Source organism: Pleurodeles waltl, chromosome 4_2, assembly GCF_031143425.1.
Source record: "Pleurodeles waltl isolate 20211129_DDA chromosome 4_2, aPleWal1.hap1.20221129, whole genome shotgun sequence".
Lineage (NCBI taxonomy): Eukaryota > Metazoa > Chordata > Amphibia > Caudata > Salamandridae > Pleurodeles > Pleurodeles waltl.
In genome coordinates, this window is record NC_090443.1 from 366890693 (window position 1) to 366914987 (window position 24295).

Here is a 24295-nt window from a genome sequence, read left to right on the forward strand (position 1 = left end):
GGCTACAAACTGAAGATCCGGTAAGGCTTTTACGATTCTTAAAATCGAAGAGCGATTAAGAACATCTGTGGGGGACCTGGAGGTGAATTCTGGAATCCAGAGTAACTGGAGGGTATTCGTGTCTGTTATATGTGACTGATTTTGCTCTATGTGCGGGTCTTGCTCCATATAGCCATCTTCCCTCTGACTAATGGCAGACTTGCTGCCCATATTGACCAGTGTTAGTTGGGGAGGCAGCGCAGGCGTAATGGGTTTTGGTTTTGTGCTCTGCTGGTCCCTTGTGGGGCTTGGTCTTAAGTTCGTTATGGTGCAAATCGCTTCGGGAGGTCTCAGGGGGGACCTTGTTGAGTGGGTGATGTCTGCTGTGGCGGGGAGTGTTGTCACATCTATTATTGTGTTAGAGTTTGTACTTGTGTGGGTAGTAATGTCTCTATTATACCCTCCATTTGACGTCGCCTGGTCTTTAGATGGATCCTTTGATGAGTTGAGTTGATGGGGTTGGGCGGACTTCCTTCCCTTCCTTGCCCGCTTTCGTTCTCTTTTTGAGAGGGTCCGGGTTGTGGGAAACTCAGAGTTTCCAGGCTTATTGATGGACTGTAGCGGAGGATGATTCACCATGGGTTCCCTATGGGCACTTGCTAGTTGGCGGCTGTCAGCCAATATTCTCTCCTCACTAAAAATCGATGAGGCGGGCGCTAGGGAGGAAAGGTGCTGCTGCTCTTTTTGTTTCTGCTCCCTCGGAGTAGATTTTAGCATGGTGGCGAGTGGTTTAGGCCATGTATGTTCATCCTTCCGGGTGGAGCGGATTTCTTGAAGTATTCCCTCTAAGATTTGCAGCAGTTGAGATATCTTTTCTACTACCTCTTTACAGGAACAAATTGTATAGTCATTAGAGTGAGTGACTTGCGCCCTTGTTATAAGTGCGTTTAATTTTTCCAACTTACTGTCAATCCCGGAGACAAATACTGCCAGGGTGTTTAGCAAGTCAACTTGAATGTCCATTTTATTTGAATGAAATTGCAGCTCCATGACCGTTGCTTGCATTGAATTTAGGATTGCAGCCCACATTTCTTCTGACCTGACTGCCACAGGGGCTTGTGACTTTAAGTCGGGCTCTTGGTTACCACTTGATAGTACTTTGTTTATTGTTGTTTTATGGGGGACTTTCTGTGCGGCTGTCACTATTTCTGCTTTTACTGGACCATTTGTGATGACCTGTTCTATACCCCAGAGGTCCTGTTCTTCTTTTTCACAGTTATACATTGGGAATGAGTTAAGTTTTGGACTTTGACAGAATGAGCCACCTTCCTGAGATTCTTGTTCTAAATGTTCTGCGATTGCTACCAGTTCAGAGTCCAGGATGGGTAGTTTCGCTGGACTAGATGTCCATTGGTACTTAGTGGTGACTAGGGGTTTATTACATAGAGTTAAGTCTTGCCTAGGATTGTAGAGGGATCCTGGTGAAGGGGTAGCTGGCATCGCATTGTCCTGAACTATACTTGATGCGTCTACTTTCGTAGGGTAATTTTTCCTGATAACTACTGTTGGCGATAGGGGGGGGGGGAGGAGGAGAATTCATTCTGAGTTTCTTTTTGCTGCTTCCTTGGTGTTGCCGGTCTTGGCTGGGTGAGGTTATTTCCCCAAAACTTGTTTGGGTTGGAGCCAGGGAGTCGATCCTTTTCCTGGTGGCGATGGTATCCGCAGTAGGGAAATAATCGGTTATCTTGTGATGCTTGGGAGAGGCTACGGTCTCTGGAACCCCCTCCGGCGGGGTCGCCGGTTTCCAAAAGCCGGGCTCTCCCCAGATCGTTTCTTCCATGCTGGAATTTTGGTCGCCTCCCCCGCGTGTGCCCTTTGTTAGGTTTTGCCTCCTGCATGGGAGGGGGTGGGGGAGATCCTGTTCGCTGCTTGCTCTCCTTTTTGGGGTTGCTTCATCCAGAACAAGGTCTCCCTTCCTTTTTCTCTTTCCATGTTTTGCTGGACGGTTGGTAGTACTGCCTCGTGCTTTGCCTGATCTCATGATCGGTATGTTTTGCTGCCTTAGAGCAGGATGATTTTGGGCGGGCTGTTGGAGTGAGGGAGAAGGGCCTTGTTGAGCCTTGTTGTGCCTTTAGTTGTTTTGAGGCAGTTAGGAGTGCCGTCCTCCTAAAAGAGGCTCTAACGGATGTTGATATCTGAGTGTACGATCACCCTCAGGGGGATTTGGAGCTTTTGAGGGCCTGGGTCCTGGAGTCCGGAGATGCTGGACCGTGCCAGTCCTTATTGGGCCGTGTTGGTCCCTTCCGCTCCTGGCCCTTGCTGCCCTGGGCAAGGTGCAAGGGCGGGTGGAGGAGCAGGGCAAAGGGGTGGTGGGGGGGGTGAGGCTACGAACTGCCTGGTGGATCTACCAGGGTGGATCGGAGTGGGGGGTGCTGCGCGCCCTGGCAGTGGGATCAATACCAGAACCTGGACCAGCTTCCCTCCTCCCTGTTGCCCTCCTTGTCCCCCTTGGCCCCTTTGCCCCTTCGCCCTCTGTTGCTCACTTGCCTCTTGCCGGGGGTCACGTCACGGGCAGCACCTGGAGCACCTGGAGCAGAGGGCTGGTAGCCTGTGTCCTGAAGCCTGACGCCTGATGCCCGGTGTGCCGTCCTTGAGGGGTCCTTGAGGGTCCTTGAGGGGTCCTTTCTTGCCACCCAAAGATTTATAGGAAAGGGAGCCCCTATGCCCCTATGCCCCCCGCAAGCCGCACCCGCGATCGGGCCGCTTCCGCGGGGGTCTGCAGAGGGGGGAGGGGAGGGGGGACGCTGTCCTCTGCGCACGCTGTCAGGGTGCTTGGGGCACCGATGGCAGCTCAGCTGACAGGCGAGCTATGGACAGGGCGATCCCGTGAGGCCGGAGGCTAGGAGCACTGGCCAGGAGCACTGGGAAGCTCACTGGTGCGGGTGGCGAGCTGTGTGCGGCTCCGCTCTGCGGCTCCGCTATGCTTCAGCGCTTCGGCGCTGGCTCCGGCGCGATGGCTCCGTGCTGCTGACCTGGAACCTGGGACCCGGAACCGGAAACAGACCATCTAAAGAGTACTGCTCCTATGTCTGAAACATACTGAGACTCTTTACTAGAAAGAGAGAGCCACATTGTCATACCCCAACATTTCCACAGCATAACAAGAAATAAGCCATTTTGACACTGCTCTGTACACTTCCAGGACGGGAGAGACCATCTGCCTAGCACATTTTTGAGACTGCTTGCTGAGTCAGAATGCTCCTTGCTGTCATAATATGGCTCCTCTATTTTAGGTTTGTTGAAAATATTATTGCTGAATACCTATGACTGTTGACTTGCTGCAGAGACCATTAACTTGGTTTCAGAGGTATTAGCTGCCTATCCTCATAGAGTACAAAACGCACTTAACTTACCTGAAAGAATCTGGATTACGAACATTATCAGCAAATAGTAAAATCAACATTTTGGAAGCGCCCCGAAGTGGGGAATCAGTGAAGCTGGTAAGAAAAAAATCCACAAACTGCTTAATAGACAGGGAAAAGGACAACGGTGTCAATGAACCGTTCTGGCACACTCCTCGGTTGACCCAAAATGGCCTAGTGTTTTCCTCCAATGTGCCCCAACGCACTGTTACATAATTAATTTGATGCAATCTTATCAAAATAGCCAGCAAGACAGATGGAAGTCATGGAATGTGCAGCATGCCTAATAGCTGAATATGATTGAATACGGGCCACAAATCGTAAATACAGCTGAGATATCACATATTTTTCTAGGAGCAAATAAAACCTGAATACCTTATGCACTGTCATGGGTTTTTTTCTGAACGCTAATATTATTTTCCTTGGTCCACGGTTCTAATCTGTTTAGCAGAACACATATGAATATTTTTTGGCCTTGTCGAATAAGCTATCTGGGCAAAAGTTTGCTCGACTTGTGTTAGGGCTCTACTGCGGCAACCACCCATGATTTAGGTCCAGGGGCACCATCAGGACTGCATTGCTAATGAGCAGTGTAGTTGTCCCAATGACAGTGAGAACTTCATTTAAAGTAAATGGTTCTAAGGGATGGTAATCTCCAGGGCCAATTGACAGGGGTGCCCAGTTCCATCTTACAGTATTATAATGAATAATGTGTTAAACAGGCTTCCCATGCAATGTATATTTCGGACTGATTGGCAATATTAATACTTTTGGCTGTTGGTGCTAGGCAGACAAAAAGGCACCAGCGCAGGGACAAAGGCAGGAATGAGGTGTATTCTTTTAAACACAGCACGTTCCTTCCTTTTGCCTGTCACACAGTACAGCAAATCGCCTTGCTGTGCTGCACTGCATGACTTTATTGTAAATATGCCGCTTAGGTCTATATTTATACTTTTTCACGCAAAACTGCACTTACGCAGTTGTGCGTGAAAAAGTTTACCGCCGGCTAGCGCCATTCCAAGACGCCGGCCGGGCGTCTTATTTATGGAATGGCACAATCCTGCGCAAAGGGTGGGATAACATCATGGAAAATTATATTATCCGGGTGTGTGTGGGGGTATGAGGGAAGGGGGTTTTGCACCAAAAAATGACGTTAGGCTGGTTAGAGGAAAAAAAGATGACTCTAACCAGCCTAGCATCATTTCTTGATGAAAAACCTACCATACCACATGACTCCTGTCTTATAGAAGAAATGAGTCATGCCCACCACTTCAATGGCCAGCACAGGGGACAATGGTCATCTGGGCATGGCCATTGCACCCAGTGCCATGTATGGGGGCCCATTTCAGGGCAACCTATGGCACTTTAAAAAAAATCAAAAATACTTACCTCTACTTACCTGGGATGGGGTCCCCCATCCCCTGGTGTCCCTCTGGTGTGGGTGGGGGGGGGTCCCTGGGGCAGGCACCTGTGGACTTATTCCATGGTGCTCCACCATAGAAATAGGCCCACAGGTCCCCTAACGCCTGCCCTGAACTAGGCGTTGAATAATGGCGCTAAGCAAGCTTAGCACCATTATTTAGGCCTGCCTCTCTCCCGTGCACAATTTTTGCACAGGAGGATAAATAAGGTGCCTGGGCCTTAAAGTCATTTTTTGCCGGGAATGCCTACCTTGTATCTCATTGACACAAGGTAGGTACACACTAGCAAAAAATGACTTTAACTCCAATATTTTGGCGATAGACTAGTCTAGCGTCAAAATATAAATATGGAGTTAAGTTTGCGCTGAATAGGCGTAAAAAAAATTACACTAATTCAGCACGAACAGAGTATAAATATGGGCCTTAGTGTTTAAAATACTATTGTTTGCTCCCCCACTCATCTTCCATCACCACTTACACCCACCTCTAAACATAGTTGCCTTAACTGTAGAGACTTGGGGGCATATTTATAAGCCCCTAGTGCCACCTTGCGCCACATTAGCGTAATTTTATTGCGCTAGTGTAGCCCAATGAGGCCACAATCCGGTAAGACCGCCAGCTTGTTGGCGGTCTTACCGCCGCTTCTCCGCCTTCCGCCAGGGTCGTAATGACCCCCTTAGTTGTTTGAAGTCATAGATGAGGTAGTGATTCAATGCACGAAGGCAAGGACACAAGTCTGCTAACTAGAACACATTTCCAAAAGCTATGGGTGACCTCTTGTTCTTAAAGGATGGATTTATCTTTTTGAGGTACTACTAGACACTTCATCAATACTAGCTTACTGAACAGCAAACTTATCTTAGACCAACACTATGTGGGTTTGGTCAGATGCTAGACCTTCTAACAAACATCAAGACTGTGTTTTTGTAGTAGCCATGTCCGGCTCTGCGCATGGCTCTTTTTCTCTTCGATTTCTGGCCTGGATGTGGCAGGATATTAATAGGAAGGTAGACAACTACACTTCAGAGAAATGGACTGGCAAGTTGCCAAATCCACTACTACTTTCTTACACCAACACTTGGTCAAGGTGTAAATTGGCTGCCTCACTGAGCAGATTATTTGAGTAGGTGCTCTTATGTTTCTGGCGTCCCTTTTGTACACAAGTGTAATATATTTAATTTCACTAAAAGACAATTGCAATACAGCCAGCAATAGAGAATATGGGATTGGTGTTACAACTGGAAAGACCAAATGCTTTTTGAATGGTTTAATGAGAAATCCAAGACATACATAAGCTTCATTATATTATATCCACAGACAAGAAATTGAAAAACATTTTATTTTTTTCTAAATGTATTGAGTGGTTTCTTGTTCCCCTACCTATACACATGTAGTATCATTAAGAAGTGATATGTTTCGTAAACAAAAGACACATCTACTGGTGTTGCCCATGTTTTTTGGTTACAGGTGCACATAAACTCACATGGCTGAATTGTTGGTGGCCACATATGGCCACTAATGTGTCTGGCCAGGCAGTGAATGTTCAAATGGCTTAAAGCAACCTCTGAGAAATTAATCGTCGTTACAAATCTGCATATCCTTTTAAACAAGAACATCAAGAAGAGAGTTTAAAGCAGCATCAACTGTATTACATAAGCTAGCGTATTTGTCTTTATTCTACAGTTACAACTGTACATTGGAATCTTTCTCAGATCCACTCCTGAATCTACTCCAGACAATATTAGAAAGATAGAATTTACTGTGCTATTACCAGGGGTGGAAAATTGTAAAACTATGGGCCATATTTATACTCCATTTGTGCCATATTTTTTCGCAAATGTGGCGCAAAACTAACTCCATGTTTATATTTTGACATTATGATGACCCGTCTAACATCAAAATATTGGAGTTTGCACCATTTTTCAGATGTGTGAACCTACCTTGTGTCAATGAGATGCAAGGTAGGCGTTCCCATCTAAAAAATGGAGCTAACCCCGTAGCCCCATATTTATCCCCCCGTGCTAAAATGACGCACGGGTCGGAGGAGAGGCTAAATAAAGATGCACAGGTTGCTTTGCATTATTATTTAACGTGTGGGTCAGACCAGGCATTAGAGGACCTGTGACCCATTTCCATGGTGGAACACCATGGAATGGGTCCACAGGTGCCCTCCTCAAGCCCCAGGAACACCCCCACCCACAACAGAGGGACTCTGGAGGATAGGGGACCCCATCCCAGGTAAGTAGGGTAAGTATAGGTACGTTTTTATTTTTTTAAATTAAAGTGCCATTGCGGGCCCAACTTGGGGCCCCCTGCATGGCACAGGGTGTAATAGCCATGCTCAGGGGACAATGGTCCTCTGTGCTGGCCATTGGGGTGGTGGGCATGACTCCTGTCTTTTCTAAGACAGGAGTCATGCGGCATGGATGGTTTTGCGTCAGGAAATGACACTAGGGGGCATATTTATACTCCGTTTGCGCCGAAATTGCGTCGTTTTCTTTTACGCAATTTCGACGCAAAACTAACTCCATATTTATACTTTGGCGTTAGACGCGTCTAGCGCCAAAGTCCATAGAGTTAACGTCATTTTTTAGCGTGGACACCTACTTTGCGTTAATTATATGCAAGGTAGGCGTTCCCGTCTAAAAAATCGACTCCGAGGCATGTGCGTGGGATTTATACTCCCGGGCAAAAATCACGCCTGGGAGTGGGCGGGTCTAAAAAACCCGCATTAGCGCCGGATTTTAACGCCTGGGTCAGAGCAGGCGTTAAGGGACCTGTGGGCTCAGAATGAGCCCAGAGGTGCCCACCCCTGCCCCCAGGGACACCCCCTGCCACCCTTGCCCACCCCAGGAGGACACCCAAGGATGGAGGGACCTACCCCAGGGACATTAAGGTAAGTTCAGGTAAGTGTTTTTAAAAAAACAAAAATTTGGCATAGGGGGGCCTGATTTGTGCCCCCCTACATACCACTATGCCCAATGACCATGCCCAGGGGACAGAAGTCCCCTGGGCATGGCCATTGGGCAAGGGGGCATGACTCCTGTCTTTGCTAAGACAGGAGTCATTTCAATGGGGGTTGGGAGTGAAAAAAAATGGCGCAAATCGGGTTGAGGCGATTTTTTTGCCTCAGCCTGACTTGCACCATTTGTGGACGCCCATACGCCATTTTCCCCCTACGCCGGCACTGCCTGGTGTACGTCGTTTTTTTTAACGCACATCAGACAGCGCCGGCGGCTAACGCCGGCTAACGTCATTCAATAAATACGGCGCCCGCATGGCGCTTCAGAATGGCGTTAGCCGGCGCTAATTTTTTTGACGCAAAACTGCGTTGGCGCAGTTTTGCGTCAAAAAGTATAAATATGGGCCTTGGTTGGTAAGAGGCATTTTTTTTTGCCTCTTACCAGCCTATCCTCATTTTTTGGTGCAAAACCCCCTTTCCCCATACTGCAAGCCGGCGCTATACTTATTGATGCAAAACTGCATCTGCGCAGTTTTGCGTCAAAAAGTATAAATATGGGCCTTTGTACTCTAATTTCGGGAATTTGGAACTTTTCTAATTTTGGGAGCTTCACATAGGCTTTTTTAGTCATTTGTTAAAAGTAGGTTTTGGCATAGAAAAACAAAAGCAAACGCTAATTTTATTGGGAGGATTGTACAGCTAAAATATTTGTGAGAATACTGTCTCACAAATAAGAGACTGTGAACTTGGTGACGTGCAAAGGCTGTGTGATTTACCATCATAATTTTCATTCTGGGCATGCGTCATACATAACATATCAAAGACTCCTCTCAAGGTGCACGAATATTCTCTATTAAATTTCAACCATCATTTCCTGAAACAGTCTCCTGGGACCCTGATGTTTTATATATCTTGGTTGCGAGATGCTTTGTCATGTAGGGTAATTTTCCTTCATCTCACTTCAGCACATAACTTGTAAGGCATGGGGTCTCTAACAGCACCTTGGCCAGTCTCTTCACTGGGTCGTGGTTGATCCCTTGGGATGAAGAAAGTGAACTGCTGAAGAAAATTGGTGAAAAAGAGAAAGAGCTCCATCCTGGCCAACTGCTCCCCCAAACAGACGCGGCGTCCTGCGAGCAAAGGGTGAGAGTGAGAAGAAATGTTACAAAAGTGCACCCGACCTTGATCTTGTTAATCATTTCTGAGGTAATACTGTTCCACGAGTCAGTCAAAGATCAGAACATTCTAGGACAGGGGTTTCCAACCTCCAACATGCAGGGTTGCCAGCAGTAATGTAACAAAGACTGACAATTTAAATGCCTCCACATGGGTAATACATGACAACCAGAGCTGCAATGCTCCTGGTACCGAGGTAACAATATTAGTAATAAGTTTCCCAAGGCCATATGATGTATCATTCAACTATCAGCTTTAAGTGTATGCTGGAAATTCAGACTTTTTCTCTGTAAGCAGCAGCTTATGAGTTTTACAAATACACACATTTTCCTCTCAAATGCACACTCTTAACTTTGTTGTACATACATTATTTCAACCAAGCTAAAGCTTCTAATTTAGTTTGCTGGACAACAAATAAGAGAGCTACTTGCAGATAGCTGGAAAGGCTATCAGTAGCTCCTGTGGTACTCGTTGGAGAAGCCTCTTCTAGGATATGATGATAGCAAAGACCTGTCCTCAAATTGCTAATATTATCAGAAAACGTGCCCTGGTGTCTTAAATTTAGTTCACTTTAATTAGCAGCCAATCAAAGCGTGACCTTTGAATACCAAAAGTAAAAGTAAGATGTTATAACAAAAACAGAATGAGGGAAATATTGAGATTAATTACAAAAATAACATTTTCATTGCTGGAAGTTTAAGCATCACCCTGCTGACATAGAGGGTGCTGTTGTCATCTCCAAGGAGATGGTCACCCGTAGTTCAGAAAATTACTGTCAGTAGACGTGGTATGTTCGGCCTCTTCAAGTCTACCCACTTTATATTAGGAACATAGAAATCATTAATCCACAAAGTGATCTCTGAATCACTCTCAACTTCAGCACCAATGACTGATGAATGTCTACGCAACAGGCCATGATCAATAGATGCATATGCTTTGCTTCCCCTAAAGCCATCATACTGCCAACACCTCCCAGCCCCCGAATGCCACCCTGTGGACACCAATGCAGCACTCGGTCACATCACAAACCAAACTTTGTGGCTCCTGGGAAAATGCTTGTGAGTACCCATGCTTCAGAGCATGGCATATGGGGCGCTCCTAGACTAACCTATAGCCTTCATTTCTAGGAGGTTACTTCTCAGGTAACAGAGTTGGAATACTATTAAAAGGGAAGCCTGTGCTGTGGTCTGGCCACTGAAGAAGGTGAGACCATAACTGTTAGGGACTCACTTCCGGGTTTAGACAGACGACATGTCCCTCAGGTGGCTAATGCAAATCAGGGGTGAGAATCCAAAATTGTTGAGGTGGTCATCTCTCTACAGGGATGGATTTTAGGGTGAAACACAGACCTCAGTCAAAATAAACTTCATACATTCCCAAAAATCCATGTAGGGTTTTCTTCCCATATCACACATTTAGGATGTTCAATCACCAAATTAGTTGGACTACCATGAACCACACAAATTGCAGCAATAGCGATAAGTTCTGTCAAGGGTACTGAACCTTGATAAGTTTCAGAACAGAATTTAGATTAAATGACGTGCCATCCAGCCAGAGAAGCACACTGAGAGCTTCGAGGTCGGTGCATGCTTGTTTGCACTGACAGGAAATCGTTGACCTTATAGCTACTGCTGCAATTTATGTGATATAAGAGGAAGAATAAGAGTGCTCTGCTACTTTTTATACACCTTTATCATAGAATTAGCTGGGTTGAGGGCACTGATCAGGAAATCGTTGATCTCATCCAAATCTGTTCAAAGATTTATTGTAAACACTTGAATGTCCATACCAAACTCTGAGGACTGACTTGCCATCAGCTTTACTTGTGGGCAGTGCTAAGTCCATCTGTACCATGGCACCATGAGCAACCATGATAGATGGATGTTAAGATATAGCACTAAGAATTAGATGTATTTAAAACAACCATTACAGTTGATGGGCCCCTGGAACTGTCAAGAGCCTTCCACCATAGCCATTCCTCTTGTATTGTGCTCTGGTACTAGGAATAGTACATTGCACCTTTCACCCGCTTTGTTACCATTTGTCAGGCAGGATTTGGGCGAGCTCCTGTGCCATTTTTGAGTGGGATTGTTGGCATTGCCTTGTGCCTGAACAGTTTTGTAGTAGGTATACTGATGCCTAATAAAAACATTGCAACTTTGAACATTAGCACACATCTCATGCTCGTGGTAGGCTGGTGACACCATTAAAGTGTATGAAGAGATTGTTCACTGCTCTTTCTACTGTCAGGGCTATCTCTCGTGAGCACATTCTGTGAATTGACCCTATTATTGTCATTGAACAATGATCTGTGAGCATGGTTCCATGCTTAAAAAGTGAGCCTTATTCCATTCTTGCACAGTTCAAAATGGAACAAGGACACACCCATTATATTAAACACTTCCATTAATTGGCCATGTACCTCAATGTTAATGGAAACAATAGTGCTTAGTGTGTTGGTGCTGTAATCATCTTTGAGGTCAAATCTCTTGCTAGGGAATATCTAAAAAGGTCAATTTTTCAATGCTTACCAAATTTCATGTGATGTTTTTGTTCATGTGTATTAAAGTACTTTTCTTTTTGTAAAGGTAAAGCAGTGACAGCATTCAGGTTTTAAAAAGCATAGTGATTTTATAAACCTCGTATGATTAGGGGTGGGTGGATTTTTTAATTCCGCCAGCGAAATTGGAGTCATTTAGAAATCCACATTACCCATGTAAGGCAAATTTACTAATTAATCCTGCCATTCCACCGGCACAATTAAATCAGCACTATTTGGTATTAAACAGGGCTGGAAGAGGAAGCAGTCCTTCCATGATTAAAAACCACTGCAGATTAAACTTTAATCTGCAGTGATTTTTAAACATGAAGGGACTGCTTCCTTTTCCAGCGTTTTAACCACTGTACTGCAGTGTATACCCCACGGTACCCTTACATAAGTAGGTAAGGGTGGTCATTAGTATGCACCGCACTGTAGTGCACTGGCTACTCCTCGGTGCCCTTACAATATGTAAGGGCACTGAGGGGTATGCACTGCATTGTAGTGCACTGCATACACCTTGGTGAACTTATACAGTATAAGTATGCTGGGGGACTGAGGGGCATGCGCTGCACTGAAGAGCACTGCATACCCCTCAATGCCTTTACATAAGTACGTAGGGGGACCGAGAGGTATGCACTGGAGTGAATACCCCTTGTGCTCTTACATACTAATGTAAGGGCACTGAGAGGTTCACTCTGTACTGTAGTGCACTGTTTACCCCTCAGTGCCCTTACATAATTATGTAAAGGCACAAAGGGGTATGCACTGCACATCACGGTGCCCACTCTGTCCCTTGGTGGAAATCTACGGAATTGCATGGAATTTTAATGTTATTCTGTGGAATTCTGCAGAATGAAACTCTGCCAACCCCACCCACCCATATGTATAATGTCCTTGAACAGGTCTTGGACTGCTCTCTGACATTTTATCATTGAGAGTCATGTGTGGAAGGGGAGGACCTGGCTATTCATGTTTGAGTTCAATAGTACAGTAGACTTAGGACACCAGTAGTAAACGACTAAAATTCACAATTGGAGTACACTAATTGCTGACTGCCCTGGGACTACTCAAATTAGTTCTCCCAAGGTGCATCAAAAATATCTTACATGTGCATGACAAAAGTGCTCATGGTGGGGATGGGGTCATCACCCTCTTTGTGTATATTGCAGAAAGGAGAGATGGTGGGACACATCCTGTTTACAATTCCTACCTGCCTAATATACATCTGCCTGTAATGTACCAGAAAATCGTAGCCAAAATATAATCTGAAAGAAATCTCATGTCCTAAATGTCAGTTAGAAAAATACCTCTCTATTTGAGTTAATAATTGAACATCTTCACATAAAGGCACAATATTTTTGTAAACAATATTTAGAACACAATGTTTCAGTCATGTGATATTTTTACAAATGATATTCTGATGTAAAACCACTTCTGCCACATAACGATCGTACTGAGGGATATGCAGGGATTCTTGTGACCATATAGAGATTTATGCATGTACTTTATTTTATATTCCCCTTTTTAACATAAATGGCTGAGGTCATATAGATGGTTTCTCAGGGCACTGACTTAACTGGGCAACCAATAGGACATTCAACAATAGTAAGATTGTATCTGATGATCTGGATGAAGTGGGTTGGATAGGACTTGGAATAGATTTTTCAGACATTATGTAGGCAATCATTATGTGTTTCTGCCATTTTAACACTAGTTTTAGCCATAAAGAGCTATTTTTTATGCATCTGTCTGGCACTCGTGCCATTTTAACATGAATCCGATAACCATTTTAAGTTAATATATAAGCTTTTTATCACACTGTGCTTGTGTCTTAACGACTTGACAGTGCTTAAATTTGCCAAATGATTGTGCCGGTAGTAGGCTCTCTTTGTTAAAGTATGCCATCTAAATTATTAAGGAATTATATTATTATGTAACATCAAATCAGCACTTTAAATTTTTACATCTTGGGTCGGATAGTTTGTATTTATCTTGATGATGATACCATCTGGGAAATATGTATTTTGAAATCACCCCATATTGTTTTAAGAGTTTTAAATATTTGTACTATTTTAACGTTATGAAGTAATTGTCTCAGAAACCCTGGTATCTAAATGTTAAGTTATGTATCGGGACCAATGGTGGATTATAGTAGGCCATTGCCTATAGAAGCTTTTCCTATTCTAAACCTTACTATTTTCAGCCAGTGTAAAAGTATAATGAAGAAAACGTACCTTTTTTGTACAATTTAATATGTAACTTTTATGACCTATGGTCGAATAAAGTATATGATGATGATGATGAGTAAGATTGTAAAACGTATTGCCTTCAATGTACATTTCATCTCCTTGAATTGTGTACTCAATGGCCATGGTTCAGAGTGCTGTGTTTGGCTCTGATTATACTAAAGGAGGCTGCTGGATTTGGGTGGCAGCACCACCAGGCTGTGAGGAACTGAGTCCAATTCCACTCTGTGTGACAACTGTCGGCCTAACCCTTCCAGCCAGCTAACAATACCTGGCCAGCTCCTAAAAGTGGCAGTGATTTGTGGCAACCATGTGCATGACATTTCTGATTTCTCAGGTAAATCGTGGTGCAACAGATCTGTTAGACTTTTCATCCTTGGTGTGGTCTCCCTTAACGTTTTGCCTCTGTTTCCCAGGTTGTTGATGTGTGCTGGACTCTGTTTTTGCTCTTTTTGTTACTCTGGGCACTTTTCCATTGCTAACCAGTGCTAAAGTGCAAGTGCTCCTATACAAAATGTGTATGTAATTGCTTTATCCATGATTGACATATTTGATTTACTATTAAGTCCCTAGTAAAGAGCACTAGAGGTGCCCAGGTCCTGTAAACCAAATGCTATTAGTGGGCCTGCAGCACTGGTTGTGCCACCCACATAAGTAGCTCTGTAATCATGTCTCAGACCTGCCACTGCAGTGTCTGTGTGTTCAGTTTTAACTGTATATTCGACTTGGCAAGTGTACCCACTTTCCAGGCCTAACCCTTCCCTTTTGTTACATGTAAGACACCCCTAAGATAGGCCCTAGGTAGCACCAAGGGCAGGGTGCAGTGTATGGCTAAGGTAGGACATATAGGGCCTCATTGTAACCACCGTGCGGCCGCCAATGCGGCCACACTCCCGCGTGCCCATTATGACATCCCTGCTGGGACGGCGGAAACAGAGTTTTCGCCTGCCGGCCCAGCGGGGATGTAAGCCGCAACATGGGAGCTGGCTCCAAATGGAGCCGGCGGTGTTGCGGCTGTGCGACGGGTGCAGCTGCACCCGTGTCGCTTTTCACTTCTCTGCTATGCAGACAGTGAAAAGCAGTGTGGGGCTGTGCCTGGGGGCCCCTGCACTGCCCATGCCAAGGGCCCCGCGACTCCCCTTCCCGCCAGCCTTTCCATGGCGGTTCCTACCGCCATGGAAAGGCTGGCGACAAGGGGACTCGTAATCACCTGGGCAGCGTTGGCGGATTGAAACCGCTGGGACCACCGTGGCGGAAAACCTCCGGTCCCGGCGGTGCGACCGCGGCGCTTCCGCCGCAGTCGAAATAGGCAGAATTGCACCGCCAGCCTTATTGATAACCTCCCAAATTTTTTTGCAAAGCAGTTACTGGATAGGCTTTTGGATTGTGTCCATGATAATCAGGTACTTTCTCCACCCCAGGCTGGTTTTCGTCCAAAAACTAACACAATGGATCAGGTTTTTAGGTTGACCCTTCTATTTTGGAAATATGTTGTCTTGGCAAAACAAAATTTATATGTTGCCTTTGTGGACCTAAAATCTGCCTTTGACCTGGTCCCTAGGTGTAAGTTATGGGAAGTTTTGTATAAAATTGGCATCCCTGAGAATATAGTAAATCTAATACAACGGTTGCATGAGAATACTTATGCCCAGGTGAGATGGGGCAGCCAGGGTGAGTTAACTGATCACATAGATATCTGGCGGGGAGTACGACAGGGTTGTGTTCTTGCACCTACCCTTTTTACCTTGTTCATCAACGAGGCGGTGCATGTTGTGTCTGCCTGTCAAAACGATGCCCCCTCCTTGAATGACCAAAAAATTCCTATTTTATTATTTGCTGATGACTCCCTTTGGATTTCTAAAACCCCTATGGGTTTTCAGATCCTGGTAGACAGGTTTAGTGCTTTTTGTGTGGACCATGGATTGGAACTTAATGCTAGTAAAACTAAATTAATGATTCTAAGCATGGGCCCTGATAGGAGATGCACTATTACATTAGATGGGGCTCCCTTAAGTAAGGTACATTCAATAGACTATTTGGGAGTAAGAGTTACAAATAATATGCAGTGGGAGGACCAGATTGGTAAGAGCGTCGCACACCTTCAGCATAGGTCAGGTGCCATCCTGCGCTTTTACAATACCACCATTGTGAAAGCTGTTTCTCCGGCTATTAAGACTTATTTAGCAAAGGCCCAAGGTGCGGCGACCTATGACGCTGAGGTCTGGGGACCTTCCAATGTTAGCAAATTGTCTGTAGGTGAAAATAATTTTGTAAGAACTCTTCTTGCATGCCCTCACAGCACACCATTAATACCGGTTTTCCTGGACTTTGGGTTTTCCCGCATCTCTGATGTGATAGCTTTAAGACCTTTACTTTTTTGGGTATGCATTTGGACTATTCCTGAGCTTGCTGTTTACAAGGAATCCCTGTTAGACATCTTAGGTAGACCCAATGCAGTTTCTATTCCTTGGCTCAAGTATGTTTCGAAGTGGTTTTATACTTTGGGAATTGGGGACTTTTGGAAGTATCCCCATAAATTGGGGAGGGCTCAGAAGCAACACTTGAAAACAGTTTACTGGTCCCATGTTAGGAATAACTACCTTTTATGCACTTCACATGGTTGATTGACAACACAATTTCTTGACTTTAAATGGTATCCTCAGTTCAAACCCTATCTGGATTTAATCCCTGATCTATTATGTAAAAGTTTGTATGCCCGTTTTAGATATGGGTGCTTACAGATAAAGTCTTTTACCGGTAACTGACAACCATCACCTACACTTGATTTATGCCCTTGTTGCAATTGTGCACCCAAATCTGTAGTACATTTTATGTTTATCTGCCCAGCCTATGGTTCAGCTTGGCGGAAATTGATTCATCCAGTTTGCAGGAACCTGGGCTTAAGACACCGTAAAGTTGCACTTAGGATGCTGATGAGAGACACTTCCCCATTTTTAATTTGCGTGGTTAGCAAGTATATTAACTCTTAGATTGCTGTGATTCTTTTTTCTATGATTTGATGGTTATATGCGACCGAATAAAGCTTGTGTTTGATGATTATTAAAGTGTAGATTCCCTTTGGGAGTGGATGGACATTTGGTGTTTGGGGTCTCTGAGCTCACAATTTAAAAGTACATCTTTTAGTAAAGTTGATTTTAAGATTGTGTGTTTGAAAATGCCACTTTTAGAAAGTGAGCATTTTCTTGCTTAAATCATTTCTGTGACTCTGCCTGTTTGTGGACTCCCTGTCTGGGTCAGTTTGACAGTTGGGCTGGTTGCACCTCACACTAGACAGTGACACAAAGGGAGATGGGGTGTCGTCTGCATTTCCTGATGAGCCATCTGTGCTAGGAGGGAGGGGAGGAGTGGTCACTCACACCTGAAAGGGCTGTGCCTGCCCTCACATAATGCAGTCTCCAACCCCCTGGTGAGTGTCTGGGGCCTGGCCTGGGCTTGGCAGGATTTCACATTTAAGAGAGACTTTGTTTTGAAGTAGGCCTACTTCAAAGGAGAACTTGGGTATAAGAAGGGCACCCAAAACCACAGACTTCAGAACACTTCTGGAAACCAAGAGGAACCTCTGCCTGGAGAAGAGCTGAAGAGCTGAGGAAGAGCTGCCCTGCCTGTGACTGTGCTTTGTGGCGCTATCCTGCAATTGCTGCTTCTGCCAGAGTAAGAGGGAAAAGACTGGACTTTGTGTGCCTTTCATCTTGTGAAGATCTCCAAGGGCTTGATTTAGAGCTTGCCTCGTGTTGTTTGAAGTCTCAGGGACAGCAAAGACCTCTCTCTCCCTGCACCTGGAGTCTATGGAAAGAGTCCTACTCTGCTAAGTGGTGCCCATCCAGTTCCTGGGCCCCTGAAAGGAGAAGCTGGCAGCCTAAGAGGAAGAAATCCACGCACAGGACTCAGTGCAGGGAAAAGATCGATGCACCTCTGATCTGCGGCAGGAAAATTGACGCGGCGCCGGTTTCGTGGATGAAAATCGACACCCGCCTGCAAGGCGACCGGAAGATCGACGCACGGAGCTGGAGAAACAAAGCGCAGCATCGCTGACGGAGGCTGGTGAGGTCGCAACCCGTGCTGCGTGGTTTTTGGATCATCGTGCGGCTGGATTTCCGACGCAACCACCACTGGGCGTGTAAAAACGACGCAAGGCCTGCCCGGACCCGAGAGTGCTGACCGGATCGACGCCTCGCTCTCCTGTGGAGAGAAAAAATTACGCACGCCGACCTGACTAAAAAGGGAGAAACAACGCATGGTCTCGCTCGTGAGTGAAATCGATGCATCGCAAGCCCTTTTTGATGCACACTCACCCGAGGTGGGTTATTTTTGATGTGCCCAAGGTACATTTTCACGTTAACAGTGTTAGTGTGTGTTTAAAGCTTCCTGAAGACTCTTTTTGCATTTTTAGTGATAACTTTACTTGTGTATTGTGGATTTTTGTCGTTTTGGTCTTGGTTTTTTTTAGGCAAATAGTTTCTATTTTTCTAAACCTGTGTTGTGTCATTTTGTAGTGTTTTCATTAGGTTACTGTGTGTGTTGGTACAAATACTTTACACCTAGCACTCTGAAGTTAAGCCTACTGCTCGTGCCAAGCTACCAAGGGGGTAAGCAGGGGTTAGCTGAGGGTGATTCTCTTTTACCCTGACTAGAGTGAGAGTCCTTGCTTGGACAGGGGGTAACCTGACTGCCAACCAAAGACCCCATTTCTAACAAGATCCCATCCTTTTTTCTCAGTTACATTTGTCTCACGTGCAAAGACAAACAGAAGCAGAAATCGGTTCAATATATTTTATTGAATCACCTGCATTTTAGGTAAAATAGCATTTACTGCAATGATTAGGATGATAAAACAGAATAATAGCAATGTGGTGACAAGGAAAGTGAAACACAAGAAAAGTCTCACCATAGTGCCACAGTGCTAAGTGTCAGGATTCCTACCTACACCACTAAGGTACTACTAGAGCACAGCAGTGTAAGCTCTAATCTGCCCTTCAGGTTCCCTAGGAAGACATCATCCCCCATACCTGAATATGATAATAGAGAAAAGGGCTGTTGGTCTACTGAGAGTCCTCTCTCATGTAAATGGAAAGACATCAAGTCTCAGCAGACAGCTGCAGTGAAGCGACAGCATGCAGTGGCAATTTTCTGACTAGAACTCTCCCTCTAATGTTTAGGGGTCAGAAGGATGTTTTATAATAAAACAAATGGTGTTCCTGTCCTAACGTAATAACACGTATGCTTCTCGTGAAGTGACGAAGATTGCGGTTTTCCACTTTGTGGTGACAACATACTGGAGACAGCATTGAGCAAAGCACAGAACGAGAATGTCTGAGTAAAAGGAATGAAAACAGTTTCTGTGCTAAAAGTGCATGAGATAAAGGAAAATTAAACATCACCGCAGTAGAGAGCTTCTGCTCAGAAAATAAAATGAATTTTTACTATTCTAAAGGGCACAAGCTGCAGGCCTACAGCTAAAATAACGTGCCCATAAAAGCTACTAAGATAACCTTAAGACAAGAGTTTGCAGGAATCCTGATGCTATTTATTGCACAAGATAGATAATAATACTCTGTGATACATTAATCATCAGCAGTGGAGTATAAAAAGGCCCGCAGCCCCTGCGGTCCAGGGGGGCCCGAGCTCCTTTGGGTTCCATCAGCACAGTACCCGGGCCTGAGAGCTCCTGAGTAAGTCCGAAGGGGGCCCTTCCATGTAATTTGCAGGGGGGGAGGTCCCCTCAAGTTTTATTGTGCCACAGATCATCGATTACAAGTTTTTAGAGAATAACATGCAGATTTGCTGCATACAATAAATAATGAATACTTTTCCCCTGTTAAATTCCAGTAGGCTTGGCATGCTGAGATTTACCAAAGGGGAGATATTTAATACACATAGGGGCATATTTACAAGAAAGTGGCAAATCAGCTCTGGTGCACCACTTTTCTTATGTCGCCTTGTGCCCTCTAGCATCAACATGATAGCGTTATATTTACTATGCAGTGCACCATGGCACACGTTAGGACAATATCGTCAAACTTTTTGACGCTATTGTGGCGCTCGGCTGGACGAGCACCAAACATTTTCACACTAGTTCAGTAGAGGTCAGGGACGCCCACGGGGTATAATGGCAGTGTCACTTTAATGCCTGCCCTGAACAGGCGTTGTAAATGATGGATAAAATGGTGCAGTGAAATCTTGTAAAATTCACTGTGACATTTTTTGGGCCTCCATGCAGAGGAACACCCCCCTTGCATACATTATACATGGTGCAGGTATAATGTGGCACAAGGAGCTGCAAAGTGGCGCAGTGCATGCATTGCACCACTTTGTACATATGCTGCACGGTGGAGGCCTCCTTAACCCCTCCTTAACCCCTCCTTAACATAAACAAAAAAAAATTACACTAGGGTGGCGCAAGGATGCAGTAAATACCACCCAACTCACAATTCCAAAGCCTCTGGTATGAGGGGTTTATGGCGGGGTAAGAAAATTCCAAGCAACTCATAATCAGGGCCTATCTGTCTATAGCTCTATGTCATCTATCTGTATCAAAGTTATATACACTTAACATTGGCAATACTTTCATCATCTACAAATACACGTATGTTATGGTCACGTGTCTTATATATGACATGCTGCCCTCTCTACCTGACTGTGCTAATATACACCTGCGCAGCATAAAGAATACGTATTTACCTGCTGAAAATGGTATGAAGGCTTCTCGCTTTACGAACTGTCCATCGGCATCCAAGAAGTTTTCTGGATAAAACTGGTATGGCCTTGCCCAAATGGACTCATCCTTCAAGACGGACGATAGGTTGAAGAAGAGTGTAGTGCCCTAGAAGTAATAGCCAACATGTTAAACACAAAAGATGCTCTGTTTCTTCACTGTGTGCATATGAACACATGAAAACTGAATGAACAACAAAGAATGAAAAGTATTCGCTTGAGGGCCATTCAGAGTTGTTCTTACTCCAAACTGCACAATTCTATTCATGGGCAATAACCCTATTTCATTCACGGGACCGAGGTTAGTTGCCATATGTCGAATTTACTCTGATCTTCTGTCCTGTAAAGCATGCACCTTGGGGTAGACTGTACAATGTCTCCGAAAAGCAGATTACAACAACAATTCTTCCCTTCTTCTTCATACTTTCTTATTTTACCAATTTTGGTTTTGGGAGCATCACTGCTTGCGAATTTCATAATAGAATTTTTTGAGCAGCCTAAACTAGTGCACTTCCTGCCATGTGTGACCTTGAAAGAATAAGACGCTGACTGATAGACCCCGTGTGACTGTATTGTCCACTCACTGGTCCACTCCCTGGTCGTGTGCTGAGACAGGTGGGTGGGGCTGAGCACCCATCACTTGCACTAATTGCGGTGCTCTGTCGTCCCGCACCTGTGGCACCTGTTTAATCTGTATTAACAATAATGCAGGATTCGAATGACGTGAACTATATTCCTTTATTCGTGGTACAGTACTGCTCTGCCAAACAGCTTCCAACTTGGCACAGCATAGATTATCTGGTTTCTTCCCAGAGGGCTTTTTGTCGCGTACACCCTGCTCTTGACTTTTTCACCTAGAGCCTGATCTGGCCTCTGACGGAGGAGCCCTTTGGGTTTGAGGTGGAGTGCAGCGACTCAGCGCCTCCCTGAATCTCAAACATCTGGACAAATTTCAAAGCAGTAGTGTCCCATCTGACAACAAACCTGGCAGGGGAAAAACAAGCGAAGTACTACAGCGGTGGTAGTTTGGAATATTGATTAGGAAATATCGTGACACCATGACATTGTAGCCAATATATAGAAGACCAAAATATTGATAGCTAAGTGCATATAGGGAAATACAGGTTTGCTTTTCTAAATCCACATCTACATACCTTGAAGACACATATACTGTCAAGGTATATGTAGGTGGAGTTTGCCATATAGGGCCTGATTTACACATGTAAACGTACGCGTTTGTGTAAGTATACGCTTTTTCCATACTCAGAAAACTGCATTATAATAGCAACTTTGAAAGTGCGGAGACTCTGCAGTTGGGGTGGAGAACTCCACACATACAAAATAGGCCTGTCCTTGATGTCTCTTACCTGGGCTTTTTATGAGTGCAAGTTGTGGAAAATGGCGCAAAAGATCACAAGTGAGGTACCCTTGCAGATTAATACCTGAACTAGCAAAATAGTACTTCAGGTCTGGAGTAACATGAATTGGCAAAGCTGGTGGTTGTTGTGCCAATAGCAATTGTGCTACAAGTTAGGAGATGGTTTAGCAGAGCTATACAGCAAAGCTATGGAATAGCAAGGATGCTGCAGATATTGACTGAAGTATCTTCTGGTGGTCCTAACTGTAGAATAGAATGAGTATTTGCAGGTCAGAAAGGAGGTGCATTGGAAGAGTTGTGTGAAACAAAGCACTAGGATAGCAGGGTAGAGGCAGATCCTCATCGGCAGAAGTCTTTTGGACTCATATTTTTTGAAGTATCGAATTTGATGACAGTAAATTGAGGTTCGAAAGACTTGTGCAGAGTTACCAGTTTTGTTCTGGCAAACTTTGTTTTTCTTGCAAAAAATATGACAAATACATGAAGATCACAGAATCTCATGTGAGTTTGGATTTTCTTGAAAATGTGCACTTTTACATGTACCTCGCACACAAATGCAATTTGTTTTGAGTCAATCATAAGGAAAAACTACAAAAAGTTTCCACTTGTGTACAAAATGCTTGTAAGTTACTGTGTGAAAAGGGTTCAAAGTATCTGTCAAAAAAAGATGCACAAGGTGTGCACATGCACAAAAATTCTGAAAATCACGAGTGTGTAAGCGTAGAGAAAGTGTGAATCCATGCACAGTACGAGTAGACCATTGGCCAGGAACTAAATTAAACACTTTGAACACCCCTAATTAAGAACTGGGGGGCATATTTATACTCTGCACCAGATTTGCGTCATTTCTTTTACGAAAATCCGGCGCAAACTTTACTCCATATTTATTTTTGACGCTAGACCTGTCTAGCGTCAAAATAATGATGTAAATGTCATTTTTTCGATGTGTGAAACCTTCTTGCGTCAATGAGATGCAAGGTAGGCTTTCCCATCCAAAAAATGACTCAAACACCCTAGAGCCATATTTATCCACCCGCGCAAAAAAGACGCATGGGTTGGAGGCGGAGCTAAAAAAGGACTCAAGTACCGATTTGCGTCAAAATTTAATGCCTGGGTCAGGGCAGGCATTAAAATGGGGCAAACACCCCACTACTTAAGGAAAACACACAGAAGCAACATTACAACCCACAGGAGAAGATGGAGGTGATACTGATACAGCTTTCTAGATGGGGCAGAGGACAGCAACAACTCCAGCAATCACCACCACCACAACCAGCCCAGAAAGGAAATACAGAAGGCAGGAGAGGGTCTTCAGAACCAGGACACTCCTATTGGCCTCAGGGACCTGGACATCATTAGGACCTATAGACTGAACCGGCAAGCCATACTACACCTGCTGCACCACATAGAGCCGCTAATTGCAGCCAGCCTGCAGACACCACACAACATACCACTTATAACAAAGCTGCTGGCTGTCCTGCACATGCTGGCAAGTGGCTCATTCCAAACAATAGGATGCACTGGTTGCTGGTGTATCACAGCCGTCATTCTCTGCATTCCTGCTAAAAGTCTTAAAGCCATCATCTCCCTGACACCCCACCACATCAGATTCCCCAACACCCAGCCAAAGCAGCAGGAGAACAAACAGGGGTTCTATCAAATCCATGGCTGCCCGCATGTGCACTGTGCAATGGACTGCACGCATGTCCGGCTTGTACCACCTGCAGCAACAGAGCACTTATACCGGAATCGCAAGCATACCCATTCCATAAATGTGCAGGGCATAGTGGACCACCGTGGATTATTCATAAACATTTTGGCCAAGTATTCTGGGAGTGTCTATGACGCCTACATATTCAGGCACATTACAATCAATGAACAGTTCCAGGATGGACAATTTGGAAATGGCCTACTTGTGGGTAAGCCTACAAATCTAGTAATGTACACACAACACCCCAACCCTCTCAGACACACAAGACATACACCACTACAGTAACATATGGCCAGGGTAACACATATGTGGGGGTGATAACACATATGCAACATGCTTCAGCACAGCACAATCAGTGCACAACACCAATACATACACCCACATGTATGTAACACACCCACAACTTGACAGGCACACCACAGGAGGGTCAGGTGCAGACATGTACCCTTTGAAAACAGCAGAACTACACCGACCACTACAAGTGACCTCAGGTTGCCCACTATGTACACATCAAACACACTACACCACACAAACAATAGAACAGACATGTCAAGGGCATACACCATGCCCATGTCAGGCAACTTCCAAATAGGTATCAATCAAAAAGGTACACTGTTCCAAAAAAGAATACAACAACCCCAGAAAATCTCTGGCTGTCTTGAGGTATGCCCTACTTTAGAAGCAAAGGCCCTCATGCCTCATCATTGGGCTTGCTCCATGTCAGAC

At 44.8% G+C, this 24295-nt stretch overlaps 1 protein-coding gene across 1 annotated transcript in view; it reads right to left on the reverse strand.

Annotated features, from left to right (window-relative positions):
* Positions 1–7691: 7691 nt before the first annotated feature.
* LOC138292726 (cytochrome P450 2D4-like) overlaps positions 7692–24295 on the reverse strand; it is a 149824-nt gene continuing 133220 nt past the window's right edge. Inside the window, exons 8-9 of the mRNA XM_069231464.1 lie at positions 20448–20589; positions 7692–8914 (exon numbers count right to left, since the gene is read on the reverse strand). Of these exons, the coding sequence (XP_069087565.1) occupies positions 8736–8914; positions 20448–20589 (321 nt within the window). The 3' untranslated portion in view covers positions 7692–8735. The remainder of the gene's footprint in view (positions 8915–20447; positions 20590–24295) is intronic.